General features: G+C 32.5%; 2 protein-coding genes across 5 annotated transcripts in view; one reads left to right on the top strand and one right to left on the bottom strand.

The window, feature by feature from the left end:
* Positions 1-13,075, top strand: part of LOC123694666 (collagen alpha-1(XV) chain-like) — a 142,583-nt gene extending 129,508 nt beyond the window's left edge. For 2 of the 4 annotated variants that reach the window (XM_045640160.1, XM_045640161.1), the window contains 11 exons: positions 632-730; positions 4,400-4,655; positions 4,828-4,905; positions 5,357-5,448; positions 5,759-5,851; positions 6,245-6,388; positions 6,750-6,880; positions 7,206-7,385; positions 7,671-7,814; positions 9,276-9,359; positions 12,337-13,075. In XM_045640160.1, the coding sequence (XP_045496116.1) occupies positions 632-730; positions 4,400-4,655; positions 4,828-4,905; positions 5,357-5,448; positions 5,759-5,851; positions 6,245-6,388; positions 6,750-6,880; positions 7,206-7,385; positions 7,671-7,814; positions 9,276-9,359; positions 12,337-12,436 (1,401 nt within the window). In that variant the 3' untranslated portion in view covers positions 12,437-13,075. The remainder of the gene's footprint in view (positions 1-631; positions 731-4,399; positions 4,656-4,827; positions 4,906-5,356; positions 5,449-5,758; positions 5,852-6,244; positions 6,389-6,749; positions 6,881-7,205; positions 7,386-7,670; positions 7,815-9,275; positions 9,360-12,336) is intronic. The other 2 variants (XM_045640162.1, XM_045640163.1) reach the window with 1 other exon arrangement.
* LOC123694668 (cytochrome P450 6B2-like) lies at positions 1,623-3,902 on the bottom strand. The gene is made up of 2 exons (XM_045640164.1): positions 2,461-3,902; positions 1,623-1,833 (listed from the first exon to the last, which is right to left on the bottom strand). Exons 1-2 carry the CDS (start codon positions 3,812-3,814, stop codon positions 1,658-1,660), a joined length of 1,530 nt encoding a protein of 509 aa, XP_045496120.1. The 5' UTR covers positions 3,815-3,902; the 3' UTR covers positions 1,623-1,657.
* Positions 13,076-20,777: the final 7,702 nt, after the last annotated feature.

The raw sequence follows: 20,777 nt of genomic DNA on the forward strand, positions 1-20,777 counted from the left end.
GAATAAAATATACATTGACACACACACTTTTCCTTAAGAAGCAATTAACACAAGCAAGTCTTTATATGAACAAACACAGGTTAAACTTCAAACTTCAATAACTCAAAAGTAACATTTTGTGGGTTGGATCCTTTTTGGTTATCTACGGCCAATTGTGTGTATGTGTGTTGTAATTTTATTCTTTCTTCATCATTCCTAATTATAATACAAAAACAATATGAAACTTGTTATAAAGTTATATTTATTATTATACTGTATTGCTAAGCAAATAAAGTAAATCAAAACTTATTATTTTCTATCACGCTGCACAGAACAATAAGGTTGGTACAAATTGGATAAGCAAAAGTTTTTAGCAATAACAAGTAATAACTGCGTTAAAAACAACCGACTTCAAACTTGCACTTGCAAAATTCACAAATACCTACAGGCAAAAATGCTCATAAAATAAAAACTACTGGGCATATCCGAATAAAATTTTTATGGGACCAATTCGACACCATCCCGCATCGAACAAAAAAAAACATACCGGCCGAATTGATAACCTCCTCCTTTTTTTTGAAGTCGGTTAAAAAATGCAAACATTTCGTTGATGTTGTCGTTTTACATTACATAGTGTTTTTTATATATTTAGGGTCGGCCAGGTACTCTAGGGCCTCCAGGCAACCCGGGCCCCATAGGTCCTAAAGGCGAAAAGGGTGACCCTGGTGTCAGTCTTTCAGATATTTCCATGGTAAGTACATTTATTAAAATAGATTAAAATTAAAATATATTAGCAATACTAGCTTTCCGCCTGCGGCTTCGCCAGCGTTTTCAAAGAAAAACCCGAATAGTTCCCGTTCTCGTGGGATTTTCTGCATAAAACCTAGCCTATATTACTCGTGGATAATGTAGCTTACGAATGGTGAAAGAATTTTTTAAATCGGTCCAGTAGTTTATGAGCCTATTCATTACAATCAAACAAAGAAACAAACAAAGTTTTCCTCTTAATAATATTAGTGTAGATTACATTTTTTACAACATTAGACAAAATAACGGTATATTTTTAAATAGATTTTAGAACAATACCGCGGTATTGATATCGATTGTGATATAATATTGAATTGATTTCATAGTATATTTTGTACTGGGAATGAAACCACAAAATATGATATGCCACATATAGAATTTACATTTAAATAGTATTAATAAGGTACAGCTAACAATAACTTATCCATCTATTTATTTACTCAAATATTGTTATTTGTTTTGTTAATATTATAAATGCGAAAGTAACTCTGTCTGTCTGTCTGTTACTCAATCACGCCTAAACTACTGAACCAATTTTCATGAAATTTGGTATGGAGATATTTTGATACCCAAGAAAGGACATAGGCTACTTTTTATCCCGGGAAAATGACGCCATCCCGGAAATCCCGCGGGAACGGGAACTATGTGGGTTTTTCTTTTACTGCGCGAGCGAAGCCGCGGCGGAAATCTAGTATAATATAAATAAAAACAAACGTCATTTTAAACGCACAGAGACTTTACAAACTCGTGTAAATATATAATTACTTATTTAGTACCGTATAATAAAAGTAGAACGATACAACACGACACTGATAGCACGAAATTAAATGCCATGGTTATAAAAAAGTATTAATTTTTATTTGTTTTTAAACTATGTACAGTTTCGTTTTCTTAGCTTAAGAGGCAGCCCTCCGATGAAATTTTCTGAGACGATTCCCGTTGGATCCGACTTTGGTTTTAGAATGGTTTCTGGTGTAGTTTCAACGTCAAACTTTTGTAGTATCGCTGCAAGACCGGCCATTGATTGCATGTACCCCAACCTCGCAGCTGTAACAAAGAATTGAAATCTCATCACACTTACTTCTTATAAGAACTTGTAGATTGCGAAGTATTTCCATTTACTGATATTAATTTACCTCGTTTATGTGATTTATGTCGTATGTCGTCGTATTTGGTCAAAAGTAATTTTTAATTTTTTACTCATCCCTATATGGTATCCCTATGGTACTAAATATAGCGAGAAGTAGAAAACAATAGTAAAACAATACATTTTTTTGTTTTTGTTTTTACTGTATAGTTCAAATTGTATTATAGTTGAGGGTGAAATCAATTTTGGCATTATATTAATTAATAAAACCATTGTAATAGGACAAAATAACTTCTGTTATTACAGGGTTTTAAATAATTTTATATGATGTAACATCCGCCCGCGGCTACAGGGAAAACAGTGGTTTTTGAGTTTAATGCGAACGAATAGACAGACAAATACGGTTTTTATCGCATCGTATCATTTGCGTGATCTTCGTGTTTTGCTCTGATTATAGAGTATAGGTATACTACGCATGGGTGAAATATATACTTCGCTTCATCTGATGATGAATCATTTTATAAAATTGTTCTTATTTGCTATTTTTGCTTATTCTAGTAAGTAAAGAAAAGTATTAATAAACTCACCAACGCATGCTCGTGGTCCATCACCAAAAGGTATAAATATACTATTTTTCATGTCCTTACTCGAAGTAAATCTATCTGGATTAAACGTATTAGGCTCTTTGAAGTATTTTGCATCATTAAATATCGCTCTTAATGGAATAACTACTGTAACGTTTTTATCGATGGTCAAATCGATCTCGGGTATAGTATATTGTGCAGCACTCTTTCTCATTAAAAAAGCTACAGGTGGATACATCCTTAAGGATTCATAAAACGCTTTTTCCAAATACTTCATTTCATTTATTGCATCATAAGTAATTTTATTGTTATGTTTCTTTAAGACTTCATCGATTTCTGCTTGCACTTTTCGCTGATAGTCCAGGTTGAAAGCTAACTGATGCAATGTATGACTGGAAGCCGTCGACGACGTTTCGAAACCGGCAGCAAAAAATACAAAGACTTGCGCTATCAATAAACTATCACTTAAATCCAATTCTACCATTTTAGGTGTCCCATCTGGATTTTTTTCTTCCAAAGATTCACCGACGATCTTTCCTTTCTTTCTCAATTCAAGCATCAAGTCAATAAAATCGTTCTGCCCCGATGGCTCGTAATTTCTTTTCTGCAACACTGATTTCACTAAATAGTTCATTGAATCTTCCAATTCAGAAGCTAAAAAATGCAAATGTTTACACATATTTGGAAATATGAATTTTAATGCCCCACGCGTAGCATCGCGCGGTGTGCGTATAAAAATCCTCCTCCCCAACTTCCTGAATTCAGAATTGTTGTCGTTCAATGTGTCCATGTTAATACCGAAACCACAGGCGCCAATAAAATCCGTGGTATATCTCGCCATTAATTCGCGAACATCATATGAATCTAATTTGGCTACTTCGTCAGCAAGCAATTGTAATTTTTCTGCTCTCTCCGTAATAAATGAAAACATAGCCCTAATCTTTGCAGTACTGAAAGCCAACGAAAATCGCTGCCTCATTAATTTCCACAAATCTCCGTCAGCAAAAAATAAATTTTGCATGAGAGGTTCTATTACTTGCGTGTTAGGCATAAGTCCTCTGTAATAAAATTTGTTGAAATCTGTCACGAGAATACGTTTCATAATTTCTGGATCTCGTATAATCAGTTCCGGCCTCGTTCCTCTGAAAAAGCCCACAACTTTTTCTTCCGGATACTTGAGGTATGTTTCTTCAGCGATCGTGGCCATACTAGTTTTTTGTATAAATTGGTTAAGATTATTTCCAACAAAAGCTATGGGAGGATCATTTTTCACACCCCTTTTCTTCCAGTAATTAAACGTTCGTCTACCATAGAAGTACAAGGCGACCAGGGCAAATATCACAATATAGAACATCATTTATTTAATCCGTTGTAACACTATGAAAACAACACAACCGCATGTGCCCGGTACTTAACACTAAGTGCATGTTTTTGGTGAGCAATAGTACGCAAGTACACATTATTGAAAGTGACTCGTTTGTGACCGTTGCTTATCAAAAGTAGATTATTGATTACATGAGAATAAAACAAACATTAAGTTTTTTATAATTAATTTTAAATTATGTATATTATAATTAATTTGATTAAAATAATCTACTTGGACATCTCTTATCTTAAACAATCTTTAGAGGTTGTTTTTAAAAGGACCTTTTAAAAGGTTATTCAAATCATAAAAACATATATTTAATTTAATTAATATAAGGAGTAATTGTGATTGTTCTGGAGTAGGTAAATTTTACAATTTATTTTTGTAAATCGGCTTACGTTATACTTAATCTTATTAGCATAGGTATTCGTTTCATTTAATATTACATTATATTTTTATATAAATGATTCTGCATTAGCGCAAATATAATAAATTAATATAGCAAATTACTTAATTCTCTACGGAATAAACAAAATATCTAATTCAATGAAAACTTAAGATTTTCTATTATATCAGTTAAAAGGTGAAAAGGGTGACCGTGGTAATGACGGTTTACCCGGGCCGAAAGGAGCAGAGGGACCCCCGGGGCCCCCGGGCATGGCCCCCAAATCCGACGTAGTGCAGTACATCCCGGGGCCTCCCGGCCCTCCTGGCCAACCGGGGCTGCCAGGGCCGCCGGGTATATCTATAGTTGGACCTAAGGGTGAACCAGGGTTGAGCTACTTCGAAGAAAACCCCGTTCACGGCAGTACGAAATACTTTGGAAGACCTGGTAATTTAATTTTTATTTAAACATCGATGAATTATGCATGAGAATGTCGTATTACAGAAATATGTTAAATTATATTTTATGTTTTATTATCGAAATATGTTAATATTTTAAAATTACATTTATGTATTTGCTCATGATCCATTTTTTATATTTACACGCTGCTATATAACAGTACAAAAAAGTCCGTTTGACGAAATAAAAGCTCTAAGAGAATTAAAAGACCTTAAGGAAAAAGGCAGAGACAAAAACGGTAAGTAATATTTTATTAATCTTCACTGGTTACGAGTTAGTTAAAATTACTAATATTATAGAATAAGATAGAATGAATATTTTATAATAATATGCCGAAAAGAGTCTTCAGTGAAATTTTACTATTCTTTTAAACTAAATGTTTCAAGAATTAATATAGAATTACGTGACGAGAGTAATTTTTTTAGTGCCATAATTATGTAATTACATTGTCATTATACAAATAAAAATACTTTATACTAGAACTATTAGGAAGTAACTAGTTATCCTTCAGTCATCTGTTATTAGTTTTAAGTAATAATTACGTGGGACGAAGGTCCTTTTAAAAAATTTATACCGACTTATGCCGACTTCATTATCTCTTGTGTGACATTGCACTATTCATATAAATTGATAGGTACGTTTACTTTATTTTTTTACTACGATTCTTTACTACGAATATTATCCTATAGGACCTCCTTTGGATACAAGGAGCCACGCTGATGAATCAAGTAAAACTGTCCCCGGAGCTGCTGTCTTCCGCACTACTGAAGAAATGATGCGGGTAGGTAAATATAATAAGGAAAGATATAGGAAATAATTAGTTTTAAGCTATTGCATAGCTTCTATCGCGGGCCTTGAGCGCGGGGACCGAATCGAGAAATTCCGTAACGAAAAAACCTCACGCTCTACACTCCGACGGTCGGAGGTTTGGCTTGAAGCACGTCGTTTTTTCTGAACAGATTTAACAATGTGTCGGGAACAATTATTCCCAATTCTTCCACTTATTAATTCCGATTAATTCAGTGTTGTTTTTAGTTATAACCTCAGTATAAACTATGTATTATGATATGATATTTTTTTTCTATTTACAGCTTGCTGCATCAAGCCCTGTAGGAGCATTAGCCTATGTTATGGAAGAACAAGCTCTATTCGTCAAAGTGAACTCTGGCTGGCAATACGTTTTGGTATATGTCATTCATATACTTACCTTTTTTTTAGCCCTTAATACTATAAGAAAATGTTTGAAACAAAAATATGGATTACTAGGTTTCTGCCCGCGCCTTCGCCCGCGCAGTCAAAGAAAAAACCCGCATAGTTCCCGTTCCCGTGGGATTTCCGGGATTGCGTCATTTTCCTGGGATAAAAAGTAGCCTATGTAGTTTCTCGGGTATCAAAATATCTCCATACCAAATTTCCTGTTTACGTAAAAACAGCTAAATGGAATGTATGAAATTTTGTACAGACTCGATCGAAAATTTTGTGCAGAGAGTGTCGACTTTCATGGACTCTCTTAATACCACGCGATTTACGCGGGGTTTAGTATATTACATATGCTATATAATAATTATTTTCTACAGCTAGGATCATTAGTGACGCAAGCAGCACCTCTCACGACGACGTCAGCGCCAGTCCCGGCCCCGATGCCAGCGGCTAGCCTGGTACATGTGCCGCAAATATCTAACTTCGTGGAGAATTCACCGCCTGTAGCTAGTGGACCAACGGTAAGTATAAATAGATGAAAGACAAATTAAGATAAACTAAAATAGTATGAAGTAAATTTTTAATTGAACAGTTTGGGCTTTTAACAGTCCTATGACACTTTTATTCTTATAGCAACAAAATGATATTATACATATCAGTATTCGAGAATACATAAATTATTAGTAGATCTTTTAAGTCTGAGCGATAAAGCAAGCACAGCACTGTAAAGTGAAATGAAATTGTATTTCTGTCTTTTAATTTTATTATTTCGTTTTTAATATTATCTAATATTGTACGGTGTACCTAAAAATTTACGAAATTAAGTCAGATAACTTTAAGAACCATTGCTCTAGTATTAAATAGTTTGTACATTTCCTACAGCTCAAACTAGCAGCTCTGAACGAGCCTTTATCGGGTGACATGCACGGAGTACGACGAGCTGACTACGCATGTTATCGACAGGCAAGACGCGCTGGCCTGAAAGGAACCTTCAGAGCTTTCCTTACTAGCAGGTGAGTGAAGTTCGCGCGATTTAAACCGCTCCGAAGTACATCACAAGTAGCGATGAATAAACAACCGATGTAGGTATAAATAAATAAAAAATAAATATAATATCTACTATCCTATGGTCACACCTGGCGTCTGGTATGACCATATAAAAAGAGCGGAAATTTTCATGTTTTTCCAAATTAAAGCTAAATATTTGCGTTGTTGTTGATTTACCTATATAATGCTCTAAAATTAATATTTTAATTCCCTATTAATTAAAACAATTAAAACATACGAAAATAAACATAATATTCATACTTACTTATTAAACATAATTACTTTTCACAGGATACAAAATTTAGATTCCATAGTACGATATGCGGATCGTCATTTGCCCGTCGTCAACACATACGGAGAAATTTTGTTCAAGGCATTCTCTGAAATATTCGACGGGAACGGCGGCATTATAGCGGGAACGCCGAGAATCTTCAGCTTCAGCGGGAAGAACATCATGATGGACGCTAATTGGTGAGATTTGTACTTGCTTCGAGAATAAAAATAGGGTATATATTCGTCTTATTTATATTATTGTTTTACCTTTAATATTTGCCGCTATACAATTTTTAAATAACTAACATTTATTTTTAATGATTTTATTTCTCCTTTAAAATATCTACATCCATTTTGGGTCTGCTTTATCGGTATTTAAAAGTAATAATGCATACATTATACTTATACATCTACAGTATCTTATTATGTTATACTATAACATAAAATAGAGGAATAATACGTTAACAAAATCATGATGTCCAGGCCACACAAACTAGTCTGGCACGGTTCGCACGCGAGCGGCGAGCGGGCGCTCGACACGTTCTGTGACGAGTGGCAAAGCGGTGAGCCAGCGACACGTGGCATGGCCGCCTCGTTGTACTCTCACAAGCTGCTATCGCAAGAGAGGTAAGGTTGAGATGTTGATTATCATCGTCATCATTATGTTCATAATCTGCATCGTTTTCGTCGTCATAAACATCGCAATTATTAGTCTATATTATGCTTGCGTCATGTTCTGTGACGAGTGGCAGAGCGGTGAGCCGGCGACATGTAGGAATTTATTGTCATCATAATCATTATTGCCATCATCGCCATAATCTGCATAGTCTTCATCATCATCGTCATCGCCATTATCAATAGTCTATGTATCGCTTACAATACGTTCTGGGACGAGTGGTAGAGTGGCAAGCGGCGGCGCGCGGTATGGTCGCTTTGCTGTACTCACACAAACTGTTGTCGCAAGATAGGTATGGGATTATTATCATCATAATCATTATTGACATCATCGCCGTAATCTGCATCTTCTTCATCATCATCAATGTCATCCACATCATTATTATTATCATCGTCAACAAATTATCATCATTATCAGCATCGGTCTTTATTAAGACCGACGCATTCTTTGACGAGTAGCAGAGCGGCGAACCGCCGATGCGTAGCTTGGCTCATCGCACAAATTTCTGTCGCAAAGGAAGTAGGAGCTTTATCATCATCATCATCCAAGAAATTTATTGATTTACTGTGGTAATTGTCGCTAATGTCGTCGTCATCGTCATCGTCATCGTCACGGTCATGACCGTATTGCATAGTACATTAGATAGTTCCATAAAAAACGTAAACAATTTTCGGTAATGTAGATTACATCTTATTATTATTAAGACCTGACTTTCAATAATATCTACTATCACAAAATATATCTACTACGTCTCCTTATATCTGTATTATTGCTTACAATACGATTGAAAAAGATACAACCGATAAATGTATTAGCAAGTGTCAAATATTTATTATTTAACAATTTGAGTGCACATAGAGGTGATAATTTGACCTCGAGACGACTCTATGAATAATAACGCAAGCTGATAGTGCATAATTTAGTCTCTTGTTTATATTTATTTTTTTATCTTTGATGATAAACAAGTCAACTAATAAAAATACTAGCTTTCCGCCTGCGGCTTCTCCCGCGTAGTCAAAGATAAACGCACGCACAGTTCCCGTTCCCGTGAGATTTCCGGGATAAAACCTATTCTATGTCCAATGTACCAAATTTGAAGTAATCCATGTAGTACTTTTTGAAATTAGCCCGGACATACATACAGACAAACAGAAAAATTCTAAAAACTATATTTTTTGCTTCGGTATCTATTTAAGATCACGCCCCAAGTATTCTTTTAAAAAATATGCAATGTACAGTTTTTACTTTCCCACCATTTTATTATATATTATGTATAGATTATTTCTCTATCTACTTACATCTTTATTTTATTTAAATAACAATACATCTCGGAAGCAATTTATTCTATAATGAAAATTCCTATGAAGTAAATAACATCTAATTATATTACATTATTTTATTTTATTTTACAGATACGCTTGTAACAATCGCTTCGCAGTGCTATGTATACAGGCCACCGCTCATGGTAACGACAGGCGAAAAAGAGACACCTTGAGGTAATTTAACACTCTAAAAAAAATTGTAAGTTGTTTATCTTCTAAAAATAGATTTCAGGCAAAAACAAGATCAAGAAAACTTGAAACATATCGTAGAAAAAATAATACCTAGGTATTTGCCTTGTATTAAATAGTTATGTAACATTTAGAAATAGGTTCGAAGTAAAAACAATAACAAAAAAATTTACACGAGTTCAAGAATAGATTTGCGTGTCAAAGTCGTATTCAATTCCGTTATGTAATCTTCGTATTGTATTCTTGTTATATTATGTTATCATATTGTACTCGTTAGCGCTTATATACCTTCATATTATTATTATCTTAATGGGATCAGTATCAATAATGTGTGTGCCCCGCAGTACCTTGCCTAATATAAACTTACATTTTCATAGAAACACCTATATAAAACGCCGCCATAATAATTGTTCATATTGTGATAATTACTATAATGTTTGTTTGTGTCTTATATTATGTTGCGCGATTATCGAAATAATTATTATTTATTACCTACTTAATAATATTGTCAGTAACTTTTCTCTTATTTCATGTTTATTGCTTTGTTTATTTATTACTTGTTACTACTTTTGTGCTACTCGTATTATAAGGAATTGAAACGTTTTTTGCCATTGTTATTAAACTATTATAATATGAAATAATTATCCTATCGATCATCCTTTTTTATTTGACTCAATGTACTTTTATTGTATTGTTATGTTGAAAATAATAATGTTGTGAATAATTATGGTATTTTTCTAATAGGTATTTGAATCGTTGTATTTTGAATTATTAGTAACAGATTGTATAAACGTTTTGAATCGCATAAGTACATTTGTATAAATTTTAAACGCTTTCCACCACAAACTGAACCTTTATTTTTTAACACCTGTTTTTATTATTATAGTGCAATTAATGCCTGGAAAATTCCCGGAAAATATCCGGAAAATGTCTGGGAAATTCCCGGAAAATATCCTATAACTTGAACGTTTGAACCTAATTCAATTTATAGCAATAACATAAGTCAAGATTTTTACTCGTTTATATTTTCTTCTTAACAAAATATGTTGTACAAAAACGACATTGAAATACCTATACAGGGTGTAATCGTTAAGTGTGCACAGGCGATTATTCCGTAACTATTACAGGTATCAAAAAACTTTAAACTGATATCGAAAGTATTTAACCTAATGAGTAAAATGGCCATAATAAATTTTTAAAAATAAAACGAGAAATATCTAAAAAAATAACTTGAAACCCTCCCATACATTTAGTATGAGATACGAATATCCTATGTACATGGGTTGATCCAAAAGTAATGATAATCAATATTAAACAAGGTCATTACAGTTATAATAATTATGTAGTTCTCTAGATATTCTTCTAACTAGAATATTTTTTCTTCAATATTTTTTTTCAATTTTTTTTTCCTAAACTTAAAAAAAAACTTTGACTTCATCCACAAAAACCCCTCCACGCGGCCATCACTTCGCTGTCATCTTAAAATAATTTATTGCTAAGAAAGTGTTTCTTGGGCCGAGGAAAGAGATAAAAGTAAATAGGAGCTAGATCTAAAAAATAGGGTAGGTGTTCAAGCATTTGGAATGTCGATTTTTTAATGGCAGCCATCGCAACTGACGCTTTGTGATCTGGTGCGTTGTCTTGGTGAAACAGCGTTCAGGTCCGCAGTTTGCCATGTCTCTTTTCCTTACTAACCTACCGCAATCTTTTTATTTGGTCTTTTAGTGAGAGCCCAATAAAGTGGCTACCTTTTTAAAATATTCCACCATAATTATTCCTTCAGCGTCCCACAAAAAACTACCGCTTTAATCTAACCTACTGATTTTCACTTTGAATTTCTTCATCGTCACTTTGGAAGCTCGCATCCAGGACATTGATTGTTTTTTGGTTTCAGCATAAACATGGTGAACTCGGGTAAAGTCCATGATTACAAAACGTGACAAAAAATTATCCTGATATCAATAATAATTTAGAAATTTACCCTCTACATGTCGAATCATTGTTTCTTCTTTTCGTCGGGAAACATTCTGGCACGCACGGTTCACATTCAAATTAGTGTAAATAATTGGAAACGTGGCCTGTTGATATGATTTTTTTGTGATTACTTAGTGAATACATGAGCAAGCAAAAAACATTTATTTTATATTTTTATGTGCACAGGAAATAACCAATCATCATTACTTTTGGATCAACCTTGTACATTTAATATGAAAGATTTTAGCTTTTTCTTTCTTTTTTTGGTTTTCTGCTTTAATTACTTCGCAAATTTGAAGGGAATTTCATTTAGAAACTGTAAATAGAGCTCCTCATTGTATTGCATAATGAGGACATCACTTCGAAAATCTGCTATGAGTACAAAATGTATGGGAAATAAAATGTATGGGAGCGTTTAATGTAACATTTTTGGATATTTATCGTTTTATTTTTTTAAATTTATTATGGCCATTTTACTCATTAGGTTAAGTACTTTCGATATCAGTTTAAAGTTTTTTGGTATCTGCAATAGTTACGGAATAATCGCTTGTGCACACTTAACGATTACACCCTGTATATAATTATTTTTAATAATATGTCATACATATTTAAATAGCTATTATTATCTAAACCTGCAAAATTATTATTCTCCAGTATTACTTATAATATTATGTTGTACTAGCGACCGCCCACGACTTTGTACGTGCATCCCCGTTTTTCCCCGTTCCCGCAAGAATTTCGGGAAATCCTTTCTTAGCGGATGCCTACGTCCTAACATCTACCTGCATGCCAAATTTCAGCCCGATACGTCCAGTGGTTTGGGCTGTGCGTTGATAGATCACTATATCAGTCACCTTTGATTTTTATATATATATATATAGATTACTTAAATGTATGTGTTATTCATCATATTTCCTCATAGAACCTATAGAAAATTATCTAAACTAGGAAATTACATATATTTCATTTAAGAAAATATTATTTTCAGGTACAATTCGACACTAGACGATGAAGACTATCTTTACAATGCGGATGAGTATCAAGAACTACTCAACGATATATTTGCTCAACCGTTTAGAGGGAACTAGACAAATGTATAAATGAAATTAATGTATTATTTATTATTGGAGTCATTATGTATCAGAATTTAATAAAATTATATAATTTAATATCAAAGTTGAACTGTAGATGCTACTATAGATGTAAAATATTTGATGATTCACTGAAAATATTAATGTTATTGATAAATTATTAAAAATTAATACTCACTGATAGTAATTAACATTTAACTATTTTAAAAGGAATATTTAAAATGCCTTCATATTCAGTTGAAATATAATTATTTCCGACATATTGTCATTTATTTATGCAACTAACTAAAAACAATTTCATTGTTTAAAACTTTAAACATTAGTAATAATATTATATAATATTATTATCTTTAGCTTTTATTCTATTTAAATTTATTATTAACAAGATATTTATGTCTAATAATTTGTATGCATCTTTGTAAAATCATTTCCAAACGGCTGGTTTTATTTGAATTCCTATTAATTATTTAAATTATAAGAATATTAAAACACATAATAAAAATCAATGTATCATTCTAATGTATTCATAATTCACGGGTACCATAATAATGAAGATACCCGGTCCTTTGGAATGCTTATACATGGGGACACAGGTCCAACACGCAGAGGCCCTTTGTGTGTGTGAAGTCCCATGTCCCCGTAGTGGGGTAAGGGGCAGATGCATTATGCATAATCTGTTTCACAGATCGATTTTTCTTTAGGGACAAGTAGGTGATCAGCCTTCTGTGTCCTACCAGACCGAGACTTTTTTTTTCTTCGTCTCCACCGGGAATTGAACCCTGGACCCCTCGGTTCTACGCTCACGCGTCAACCACTGTACCAAGGAGGCAGCCCTTTAAAGAACGTTAATGTGTGGTACACAAGCTGAAGCCTGCCCATCACTGCACATTAGAAATACAACCAACCATGGCTATTGCGAACATAATTTGAATTTGCCAATCAGTTCAATTCACGGCGTAAAACGGTGTTTGGAAAAAAGAGGTCATAATACGGCCCCTGGTCACGGGCAGTCCGCGGCCGATGATAGGATTATTATAGACTAACGTTTATTGTGGTCTTTAATATGACCAATCTTGTATCCATGTATTGTTCTAACAAAATTGAATAAAACTATAAATTTAAATTCGTATTAGCAAATTGATTCAAATAATTATCACGTCTTTTGTTGTGATAATTTTTTAATTCGTGAATATAAAAATGAGACTGTAAATATTAATTTTAATTTCTTAATAATTAAGATGTTTTAAGCTTTATGTAAATTATTGTAACTAAACAACTTGTAAAATTATTGTCTATTGAAAATTGTGTCAATATTTCTTCTTAAGTTTTTCGGAGTTTAAAACAAAGTTGAGATTTTAATTTTTATCTGATATTAAAAGAATCAAAATTTATAGAAGTAGACTATTTTTCTTTCAATTAAAATAAATTTATAGTTCCATACAATAATAAGGCTTAATGACAGAGCACATAAGCATTTATAAGCACAAAATCTAAAATATATAAAAGATTGAATTGAAAAATGTCAGTTTAATCCATTGAGCCCCCAGCGGCCGGATCGGTCCACGACACAATAGATTTTCTATTGTGTATGTGATTCCGATGGCGGAGTTATTAAAAACTATTATTAAACAATGATTTCCCTGCTTTTAGCTTTCTAAGGAATAAACATTATTGCTTTAATGTGCCATTTTAAATACCAATATTATAAAGTCTGAAATCTGCACAAGTATGATGTACATTACTTTTAAGCTTAGTATTACAAAATAATTACCATTAGCTATTAATGTTAAGTCCTAGTCGCAATGCTGTTTTACTGTTTTTGTATAAATTTCCTTTAGTGTAAAAATATATTATATTTAATTCATGGAGCGTGAAGTTAAGGGGATAAATGCAAAATGCATTATAAAAACAGATCTTAACAGCTAAGTTTATTGCATTATATTTTCATTGCATAATAAACTGAACCAAAAAATTATAATTGTAATATATTCTTTTTTTTAATTTATAATAAAGAAAAATTACGATAAATTCACCGTTATCTACAAAAATGCACTTTGAAGGTATGTTGTAAAATATTTTATAGTTTCTGTAATTAATTTTCCATAAAAAAATAATCTTTAAATTACGCCAAAGATAATAAAAATTATATAACCAAGGGATTATTTTACGAAAATAGTAAAATAGATCATAATAATAAGACATGACATACCAATAAGCATTTATACGTATTTAAGAGTTAAGCTTTTTCGACATCGAAATGAAGTGTATTATTCGACTGTATTTATACAATTTCTGAATAAATGTTTTAATAACATTTAATTTGTGGTTTTATTCATAATATTTCTAAATATTTCCTCTTCCTCTTCCTCTTACATACCTACATATGTGTCATTATTATACTTACACATGCTTATTACAGGCGGGTCGAAAGGAAGTCGATCATTACATGAGCCAAAGTGTCTATTTACTTTGTATAGAGTGCTACATCCTATCCAATATTATTCCTAATTCGTGGTTATAGGATATTTATCATGAGATATAGTAAGCCATGGTAAGCGTCATACAACGCTAAACACAAAATTACCAAAGTAGGTATACAATATGATGCATAAAATGATGCATCTATTAGGGCCATCCATTAATCACGTGATGTTTTTTTTGGTATTTTTGGACCCCCCCTCCCCCTTGGTGATACGTGGTGAGGTTTAAGACTACCCCTCCTTCCTCCCCCCTATATCACGTGTATTTTTTCGTACCTGCAAAGAATCAATTTTTTATTTATAAAAAAATACTAGGGTCAATGTACCACTAGCTGACCAAGCGCCAATACATGACCAAAATTCAAATATACGCGCCAATTAAGAAAATACGGCAGCCCCAGATGATAGTTTATTGTTTTTTCTATAAAGCAACATCATCTATAAAATAAAAACAAACCTTGCTGCTATTGGTCAGAAATATTGACATTTTTTCAACACGAAGATGTAATTAAGTAGGTGCCCCGTAAGTAATCACATTTTTTACTAAGAGTTTTTTATCGGGAGTTGATTGGGAAATCTTAATTTATCTTGAATGCAATCGATTACTCTTTATATGTCTTGTTATAGGCATAATGTTGAACCATTCTGTTATAGACTTTCAGCTTCATTTTTGGCATGAACAGTTTTTCATGATTTTTAGCGGCCTGGTTATCTTTTGGAGCAACAAAAACAATTTTTCGCCTATTGTTGACCAGTATGGTCAGCTCATGGTTCTTTATATTTTGCTAAGAAAGACTTGCTTTTTTTTGTGCTTATACCTAATTTAACAAACCATATAAGCCGTCTAAGTCCTATTCCAACACCAACAATTGGTACATCAACCCTAGTTAAAGTATCATCTAATTTTAATAATAGTAAATTAAAGACTACTATAATAAACGTTCAGAGGTAGACAGAAAGATTGCAGTTTGTTTTTGAATGACATAAAAATAATGAAAGATATGCGAAAAAGTTGTACGCGTTTGACTAAAAATAAATAAATGTAACGCCGCTTTTCGGTTGAGTATCGCGCGCTTGTCGAAAAATAAATACACGTGATATATTACTTTCCCCCCCCCCCCCCTCCCCCTTGTGATATTTCGTGATGTTTTGATGGACCCCCCTTTCGAGCCTCACGTGATAAATGGACAGCCCCTTAAAACATTTATTAATATTTGATTTGATCAAACTTTACAAGAATTATATTATGATATTTACATATATTCTAGGAGGTAGCAACGTTGACAAGTGAGCATTTTAGTATAGTTGGTTCTTTGATATGCTGTTCCTCTTGCTATTTCGGTTACAGTCCGGGCTGTCTGGCTGGCCGCAGTGGTTGCGTTTATTAGTGCGCATCTTATCTGCACAGGAAAATATCCTTAATTTAAAGTCATTTTTTAACGCGTAATTTTTAATCGTTTGCCTTTAGATAGATCCATTAGACATACATTTTTTATTGCAAGACGTTTTGTTCGTTGTTAAATAGGTGCCAGACGCAATTTTTATTTCAAAATAATTAAAATATCATCGAAATAAGTGAAATTCCATCAACATGAGTCCCAGTGAAGGATAAGTAATCACTGTGTTACTTATACTATATATAATATTCATTTTACTATTTACCGTTTTTTTGCAACAATCTACCATATCGCCTCCTTTTTCCCAACGAACCTCAAATAGGACGTTAATGTAAACTTGATAAAAACCAAATATCATCAAGAAATTAAAGACTTTTTAACGGATTTTAAACGCGATTTATTCATTGTATTATTTTCTCAAGTCTTTAATTTCAAAATGTATAATACTCGCGTAAAATCAAACACTAGAAAATACAAATATCATCAAATTCATATTTATACCCAAAAGTGTAATAAATATGAAACCATCTATTAAAAATATTAGTTTACTAATTATTCAATATAAGTATTAAAAAAGGATAATATAATATAAATAATAAAGTTATTACTTACCTTTTAAGCGGAATCATGTTGATGTAATTTCACTTATTTCGATGACATTTTAGTTATTTTGAAATAAAAATTGCGTATGGCACCTATTTTACAACGAAAAAAACGTCTTGCAATAAAAAAATTATATCTGATGGATCTATCTAAAGGCAAACGATTAAAAATTACGCGTTAAAAAATGACTTTAAATTAAGGATATTTTCCTGTGCAGATAAGATGCGCACTAATAAACGCAACCACTGCGGCCAGCCAGACAGCCCGGACTCTAACCGAAATAGCAAGAGAAACAGTATATCAAAAACCCAACTATACTAAAATGACTTTTTTTTAAACGTTGGTAGCTCCCGTACTAATACACATGATTAAAATACACATTATGCGATAATATTATGGCGTACCTAATCAATTTTTTGGGAATGTTTTAGTTGTTTTTTTTTTTTTTTCTTAAAATGTATACACCGATTTGTTGGGATCAATTGGTGATAGCCGTGTCAAAATATGATTAAAAATGTGTCTCTCATAACGTGGTTTATTGTAGCTAGGTAAATAGCTACATGTATAACAGCATCCTGATTGGAAGCGATACTGCGCCAAAATAAAATGTAAAACAGGGCAATACTTGCAAACATCTAAAGGCCCATGCAAATTGCCGTGCGCAGCAAAATTCATGAATAAAAACCCCATGAATATTCACGTTACGTATATTTGACGACTCACTTGATAAGCGAGTTATTTGATAACTAATGCAGAACTGAATTTCGAGCGTAATCGAATCTTGCAAAAGCCCGTGTGCTAATTTTCAGCACCGGTCGTGGTGCGCGCTGCAATTGACAGATTAATTGCTTCCCATTCAGGTGAAGACTTTCATAGCAGAATTCCGGAACGTTTATTCTAGTATATGGATCAGAGTATAACCTAAAGTTGATTACAGTGAATCTGTACTTTATCTCGCATGCGCTAGACGTTTGCTTTAAGACAATTTCCTTCTGTATTCAGATATAGCTTACAATTTTGAAACATTGTGTGCGAGAGGCAAATCGCAATGATGGTGAATATAAGCAGAAGTTTTATGTAGGCGCAAATAATTCAACGTCATTATAAACATTTTATGTTGCAAACCTTACAGATTTAACGTCTGATTAAAACACAGTAAACCATCGAATCGATGCAAATAATGTAACATCACAACGAAGGAACGAAAGAATTAGCTACACTACAACAACAAGATTTTAACTAAACCAGGTGAAGCTAAACAGAAGCTAAAAATACAAACTCAGCGATGTAGTCAAAACCTCTGAATATTAAACAGACATTAGAAGCTTAGGGTAATTTAAAAGCAGAGCAAACTAAAAGCCAAATCCAAATCTCGATCGAATATAGCCTAGATTGAACTCGAATTTACGAATATTCAGGTTCTCGGATCCAGGTAATTAGAGCCAATCTAAGGCGATCTGGCCACCCTGTGATCTGTTTGATACGGATCATCCAATTTACCACTTATTTAACCTCCATTGAGTACTAACACATTTTATCACCTTTCAATAAAGTTCTTAGTTTACTCTCTGCTCTATGTGATTAAGTAATTTGGCTGATTTCGGAAATGGAGTAGAAGGATTAGGTATAAATTACTGTGACTATTATAGTGAATAATTAATCCTGAAAAGTATTGGTAATGTATGAAAGTATTAAAGCCAAAGAGATTAGGTTATTACAAAATAAATTTATAGAACAATATGAGGATTCAATTTTCCTTAAATAATTAGTTATATAGGTTATATAGGATCTATTGCAAACTTAGCTATACTAGAATATAAAACTTAATAGTTATTACATCTGAATATTTATAATCCGTTTTTATTTATTTGTATGCAAATAAATATCAAACACTGCGTGTGAAAACAATTACCCGGCCTGGTACAATGTTCATATTTGTTCAGACCCTAATAAACCTCAAAACTTTATACATTTACATAAATTTTCCGACTGAAACATTTAAGGGTGATCTATTTGTTTTTCGAGAGTTTTTGCGGATTGAATTGCGTATAAATGGAATAGAATAAAAGCTGCAATTATTAGGAGTGTGTGGGTTTTGTTTCGAAAATGATTCCGTCTATTCAAATCATGAGACTTCCTTACGATTCTACAATATTTTTCACCCTAATACGCAAATTAGGTACATTATGATAAGATAAACATTAATATCCAATTTATTATCTAATTTGAACATGTAAAAATCACACATCCAGAAATTAGAATTAAAATCACATTTACAATCAGTTCACATTTCGTGTTCCTTTTACATTAGCTAAGTCTTTTCACACTAACATTAAAGTAATGGAAAGGAGCTTAAATAATTGTAATTAAAGTAAAAGTCGGTCGTAGTGTGATCCTATAGAGTCATGTCCTTTGGGAAATTAACCACAGTAAAGCGTACACCACGGTACTGTTTGAGTTTATTTTCATATTTTCTCTTGCATTCGTTTATTCTACTTTAACAAACAATTTGTGTGGCATATTTTTTATTGAAAATTAAACGCAGTTGTCCCATGTTTTATTTTGTTCAACATTTTATGAATTTGATGCAAAAAAGAGCTTATTTAAACTAGTTATATTGACAACTAGAGATATAAAATACGTTAATTAAATTAACATCATAATAATTAGGTATCAACCCATTTCTGAAGAAAATAGAGCTCTAAGTTCTAACCTCTTAAGTTTTTATATCCATAATCTACCATGTTTGCAGATGTCACATCACCAAACTTTTGTTTAGGATATATGAACCAATTTTTACCGATTTATACTACGTGATGTTTTCCTTTGCCTCTTGGAACAGTTGTGTTATGATAATGTTCAGATAAATCTGAATTATTATGTAGTTTTTACAGGATCATGTTCATGATCCTTTTCATAGTAGGAGCCTAATTGAATAGATATAATATAAATAAATTAAATAAATGAAACTAGGTTCACCAAAAATAGAGAATTGGTTTAAACTTTTCGTTCTAATTCGAAAGTTTATAAAAGAATAGTACCGTGCTCGAAGACCTGACTTCTAATTCAAAAGATTTCAAGTTTCAATTAAGTTGTTCCAAGTTGACCGTAGAGTAAAGATAAAGCGACGACTTAGTTGGAAAACCTTTGAAACTCACTAATGAATTAGTGAAGGAGTTCATTGATGATTATCTGATACTTGGGAAATATATATTTTATAAAGAAAATTGTCTTATGCAATAATAATTGATACAGTTTGTTTACAATTACAATTGACTGTCGGTCGTAATTGAAACTAAATTGTTGTGTTCGCTGAAGACACTGGTCGGTCTTTGTAGTGAGAATTAATTTGATTAAGGTTTGAGATATCTTAATTTACATACTAGAAAATATATGTATAAGCAGCATAGGTATTAGGCGTTCTAACCGACCATCGTCGCCATTGACAACTGAAACCATTTCCATACCACTTGTACGACTATCATTATGAAATGATTTCATAATTAGTGTTGAAATATTTTTTATCATAATAACATTGTACAGAATGTGATATGAATCATCGCGATCATTATCAAATTTGATAAAAATAATAGGTACTTATTTAATATCAGGACAGAGTATGCACGTTGTTTTATAATATTTGCAAGAAACATATTATCTCCAAAAAGTATTAGATCGAAACCAGAGATAAATGTCGTTTTAGTTGTAGTGTTAATTACGAACGTATGAAATCACTTTCCATTATCTAAAAGATAATCTTTCGATTACGGATTTAACATTGCAATCAAATAATGCTGAAAGATGTTCAGTCACAAATATCGTTGAACATTGTAAGTCATATCCTTTCCATATCTAGGG

Source organism: Colias croceus, chromosome 9, assembly GCF_905220415.1.
Source record: "Colias croceus chromosome 9, ilColCroc2.1".
NCBI lineage: Eukaryota > Metazoa > Arthropoda > Insecta > Lepidoptera > Pieridae > Colias > Colias croceus.

Coding starts and splice junctions, on each gene's coding strand:
- LOC123694668 (XM_045640164.1), bottom strand. CDS start 3,814: ATGATGTTCTATATTGTGATATTTGCCCTGGTCGCCTTGTACTTCTAT. Junction 1,834..2,460: donor TGGACCACGAGCATGCGTTG/GTGAGTTTATTA, acceptor TCTTTGTTACAG/CTGCGAGGTTGGGGTACATG.